General features: G+C 53.9%; 1 protein-coding gene across 1 annotated transcript; it reads right to left on the bottom strand.

Annotated features, from left to right (window-relative positions):
* Positions 1–245: 245 nt before the first annotated feature.
* Positions 246–3,420, bottom strand: SPR (sepiapterin reductase). The gene is made up of 3 exons (XM_040590582.1): positions 3,071–3,420; positions 2,056–2,346; positions 246–1,907 (listed from the first exon to the last, which is right to left on the bottom strand). Exons 1-3 carry the CDS (start codon positions 3,390–3,392, stop codon positions 1,717–1,719), a joined length of 804 nt encoding a protein of 267 aa, XP_040446516.1. The 5' UTR covers positions 3,393–3,420; the 3' UTR covers positions 246–1,716.
* Positions 3,421–4,566: the final 1,146 nt, after the last annotated feature.

Genomic DNA, 4,566 nt, shown 5'->3' with positions numbered 1-4,566 from the left:
ACTTGGCTGGTACCAAATCATCCCTGTGGCCAGAGCAGCCCTGTCCCTCAGCACCCTCCCACCTTCTTCTGCAATATAGGGCTCCTTAAGCCCTTCTGATGGGGGCTTACCTGCCTTCAGCCCACAGTCCTGTAATGGCAGGACTTGGGGATGCCCAGCTCTGAGCACTTAAGGTTTTTTTTACAGAGCACCAAATCCCAGAAAATTATTTCTGCCCAAGACGGGATGAGACAAACCCATATAGATGCAGAGTGAAGAAATGTGATTTTTAGCAGCAGCAGGTCCATCCAGGTTTCACAGACCACATAAAACACCACCAGGCATCAAACCCTAGAAAAACAACCCTGTTGCCAGCACAGCAAGCAGCAGAGGGGTTTTTGCTAATTATGAGTTTCACAGGCATAGAGGGAAGATGAAACCAAGCAACAGACTAGCTGGAGAGAAGTTTTTTTTGAGCTTGACAGGATTAAGTTAACACAGAATTAATGAAATGGCTCAGAGATGGAAGAACAGGACTCCAGGAGGCCACCGCTGGATGAAGACAGTGCTTAACCCAGGATCTCCCTCACCCTCCGCCAAATTTATCTACTTTTAAAGATGTATCAGAAGACCCAGACCAGATGCGAAAGTTTTAATGACTGTAGATCCAGGTGGACAAAACTTGAAATACAGGGTGGGACAGAAGACTGCAGGAAGGTTGCTGTCACTGAGCACAGAGGGACATTGGGCATTTCCAGGGCACACAGGGGATGCCGCTGTGCTTCAGAGCGGCTCTCCTCCACCAACACACACTGCATATCAGCTGCTTTCTAGAAAAGCTAGTCTATAAGTGCCTGTGCCTCCTGGAACCTGATGAAAAAATGACAATAAAAACCCACAAACAATTAAAAGAACAGCCCAGTAGGGGCTGAAGCCCCAGATCCAGGCTTGGACCCAGAATGTGCAAATAGGAACACTGCGTGAACTCAGGGTTGCACCTCAGATGTGTGCTAACCCGTGCTGCACTTGTGCACGGGTTCATGTAAGCTGGTGATCCCAGCCAGGCGCCCAAAATTCACATCTCCTCCATGGGCAGCTCCCTCTCCTGGTGATTACCTTTGTGCAAAAGCCACAAGCACAAGCTTTGCTCCACATCTTAATAAACAAAACTTGCACAAAGATAATCCCAGAATTGCAGGAGCTTCTGGACAAGCCACTGGTGAGATGGGGGGCAGAGTCTGGGTTTGGGTGCCAGCCACCACCTCCAGCCCTGGGAATGGCTCTTTTGCCCTTTGGTGACTTTCCCAGGTGCTGAGCACATAGCCTCTGTGGAACAAAGGGGACAGACACAGGGACACTCAGCTCTAACGCTGCTGTTGGCTTCTTTAAGACCTTCTGGGATAGCTTTCTGACTTGGCCTGGTGTGCCTTGGTAGCTCCTTGGCTCACACACCCTCCTGCGCAGGACAGCTTTAAGCCTCTATGCCCGTTCACTTGGGAAAGCCACCTCTTCTGCCCCATACCCAGCCACTAAGAAATCCCTGCTCCTGTCAGCAGGTACCCAGGAGGGTACTGCCTCTCATCCCCATTGGGGCACTAAGAGTATTTATAAGGCACCCAGAGGTCTTCTCTTGAAAGCTGCACGGGACTACACAAGGTCACCAAACATGCTGGAGGCACCCAAGACATGGCTCAGCAGAAAGCAAAGCAGGAAAGCAAAGACAGAGGTGAGATTAACTCAGATGTTGTAGAAATCCACATGGGCACCGGAGCGGAAGGTGTCCTCCTCCAGGAGATTCACCAGCTTCTGGGCCGACACAGTGCAGTCTATCAGCTGCCTGCTCTCCTGCAGGCTTTGGAAATACTGACGCATCTCGGGGTCGCCAGTCTTAGTCCGGGCCAAGAGCTGCATGTCCGTATCTAAAGGACCTGGGGAAAGAGCAACAAAAAAGAAATCACATGGGGAGTAAGCAAAGTCTGGGACTCATTTTCCTCTTGTACCTGGCTTGGCTGCAAGAACCTTTTATCCACAAAGCCAGGAGAAAACGAATAGCAATCCATGAGCTCCTCTCCTCACCTGGGGCATAGTTAAGCACACGGACATCAGGCTCCTCGAGTGCCAGCACCTGGAACATCATGTCCCGGGAAGCCTTCCCGCTGCAGTACAGTGCCCAGTTCTTGAAGGGCTTGATGGCACAGAGCGAGGAGATGTTCACCACCGTCCTGCTTGAGCCAGGCCTCTTCCCGAAGGCTTGCAGGGCAGCGGAGGTGAGGCAAAGCGCCGAGGTGACATTGAAGGCAAAGTAACTGTTGATCTCATCTGGGTCAGTGAGATCAAGAAAGGATTTGGAGATGTCTCCCAGGGAGCCTAGGAAGTAAGGATACATGAGTCAAGAGTAATCAAAGATGGGTTCAACAGCACAGCAGATCCCTTTTTCTCCTACATTTCCACATGCAACACTATTACAGACACAAGCCTGCAGTTCTGCTGGCTCAGCCCTATCAGGGTGTCACAGCATAGTGAGGAGCTCAGCACCGCCCAGCTCTGCTCAGCACCTTCGGGTCACCTGCTGCACCAGCAGCGGTGACACAGGATATAGACCTGCCAATCCTCTGCCAAAAAACACCTCCCAACCTCCAGCCTGAAGTACAATGTCCCCGCGGGTCACCACATGACCTCTGCTTTCGCAACCAAGTCGGCAAAGGACCTCGCTCCTGTGGCACCTATTGTCTGCTGGGAATGCATGGTCTTGTTTACAGTGGTAATGGGTGAAAAAAGGCGAACAGGAATTAAAGATGGCAAGCCAAGCTCCAGAAGGCAGGGCTAGAAGTTTTTCTGATGGCTTGCACCCGGAGAGCAGAGCAGCAAGGGGGTGGTGGCCAGCGGCTCCTCTGCCATCAGCAATGGCTAAAACCTTGCAACCTGCTCCCGCATTTGTTACATTAACAAAATAAAACGCGGACAAGGTGACATCCCTGCTGCTCCCGCGGTTATTTATCGGCACCCGAAGCCCCGGTGAAGCCCCGTCTCAGCCGCTGTGCAGCGAGGGAGGGCTCGGCGGGACTGAGTCCCGGGGGGAGCAGGCCCTTACCGGCGTTGTTGATGAGGAGCAGGCGGCCGTACGGAGCAGCGGGCAGCACCTCCCGCAGGGCAGCCATCGCCCGCCGCAGCCCCTGCGGGCAGCCCAGGTCGGCGGCCACGCACTCCACCCGCAGCCCGCTACCGCTACCGCCCCGCAGCTCGGCCGCCAGCTCGGCCAGGGCCTCCGCCGAGCGCGCCAGCAGCAGCAGCACCGAGCCCGAGCCCAGCCGCGGGGCCAGCAGCCGCGCCAGGCTGCGCCCGAAGCCCCGGGAAGCGCCGGTCAGCACGCAGGCGGCTGCGGGCCAGCGCCCGGGCCCCGCTCCCGGCTCCATCCCGGCCCCGAGCGCAGGCGGCCGTGGGAACGCCCCTCCCCGCCTCCTCCGCCCCATTCATAACCTCCTCCCGCCGCTTCGTGAATGGCCGTTCCGAACGCGCCGGCACCGCCGCCAGCCTCCGATTGGTCGCCGCCGTCGCCTCGGCATGCCGACGTACCGGGTGGGCGTAGGCAGAGCGGCGCGCCCCCTTCCGGCCGCGCCAAGGCGTCGCCTGCTCCCGCGGGCGGGCGAGAGCTGGGGTCAGGCGACAGTGCTTGTGCTTTGCTCCAATCCTTTTTTATCCAATGCATTTTCCAATACATTTTTCAACACATTTTTTAACTTTTCTTTTTCCAATACATTTTTTACCAGCGCGGCTGTAAATTCCCGCTTCGCGCCTCCCGCAGCCTTGGTACTTTGCCACCAGCCACCATGGCCGTGTTCACCCTGGCCGCTTTCCCCCTGGCCCGAACCGAACCATTACAAAGCCTTCGCACACCTTTTTCCTCTGTGATCGCTATTTTTGGCACTCGGCAGCAGTTTTTTATTGGGTAGCGAAAGCACTGTCTGATCCTCAAAAGTCCTAAAAGGCTTTTTAAAAAAATAAGTAATTTTGTCCTTGAAGGCGGACAGATTTCAAAGAGGGTTTTTGCAAGGAGTACCTGGTTTGCGTGGAATTAGCTGGCAGTTGGGCTTGGTTTCACAGCTGTTAAATCCTGAGGACAGATGGCCCCCCTGGTGCGTGAGCAGGTAGGGAAGCGGTGTTTCACTCTATTAAGCACTCACAGACCGGGCTGAAACCCTCCAGTGTTCTAATAAAGCATTAAAAAATCATGGTGTGACAAAAACCCAAGAGTGATATTTGTTTTGCTAAAGTAAACCTTACATGTTCAGTAAAATCTCAGATCATCAGCAAAAAAAAAAAAAAAAAAAAAAAAAGCAAATGTGTATTTTTTCCACAAGTGGCTTCTTGATGGCAGAACTTGCTTTAGTGGCTGCAAGTTGCCCCCTTCCTATTTTGGCAGCTCCAGTCTCCTGTATCCCTCGTGCTTCTTGCCCCGGTTCCCAGCCAGGCACTGCATCCTGTCCCACCTAGCTGTGCTCAACACGGAACTGGGCCAGCTGGAAATAACTATTATTTCACTGGATTTCCCTTCCAGCAGACCATTTCTTCCATCCAACCTGCTACCAG

The sequence above is a fragment of the Falco naumanni genome, chromosome 1 (assembly GCF_017639655.2).
Source record: "Falco naumanni isolate bFalNau1 chromosome 1, bFalNau1.pat, whole genome shotgun sequence".
NCBI classification, from domain to species: domain Eukaryota; kingdom Metazoa; phylum Chordata; class Aves; order Falconiformes; family Falconidae; genus Falco; species Falco naumanni.
The sequence above is the reverse complement of the archived record's forward strand: the minus strand, read 5'-3'. Positions and strand labels throughout refer to the sequence as shown.

What these genes read in the sequence shown, in the direction of transcription:
- SPR (XM_040590582.1), bottom strand. Translation starts at nt 3,392, where the DNA reads ATGGAGCCGGGAGCGGGGCCCGGGCGCTGGCCCGCAGCCGCCTGCGTG. An exon ending in GCTCCTCATCAACAACGCCG is followed by an intron (nt 2,347 to 3,070) that starts GTAAGGGCCTGC and finishes CTTACTTCCTAG; the next exon opens with GCTCCCTGGGAGACATCTCC. An exon ending in TGTGCTTAACTATGCCCCAG is followed by an intron (nt 1,908 to 2,055) that starts GTGAGGAGAGGA and finishes CTCTTTCCCCAG; the next exon opens with GTCCTTTAGATACGGACATG.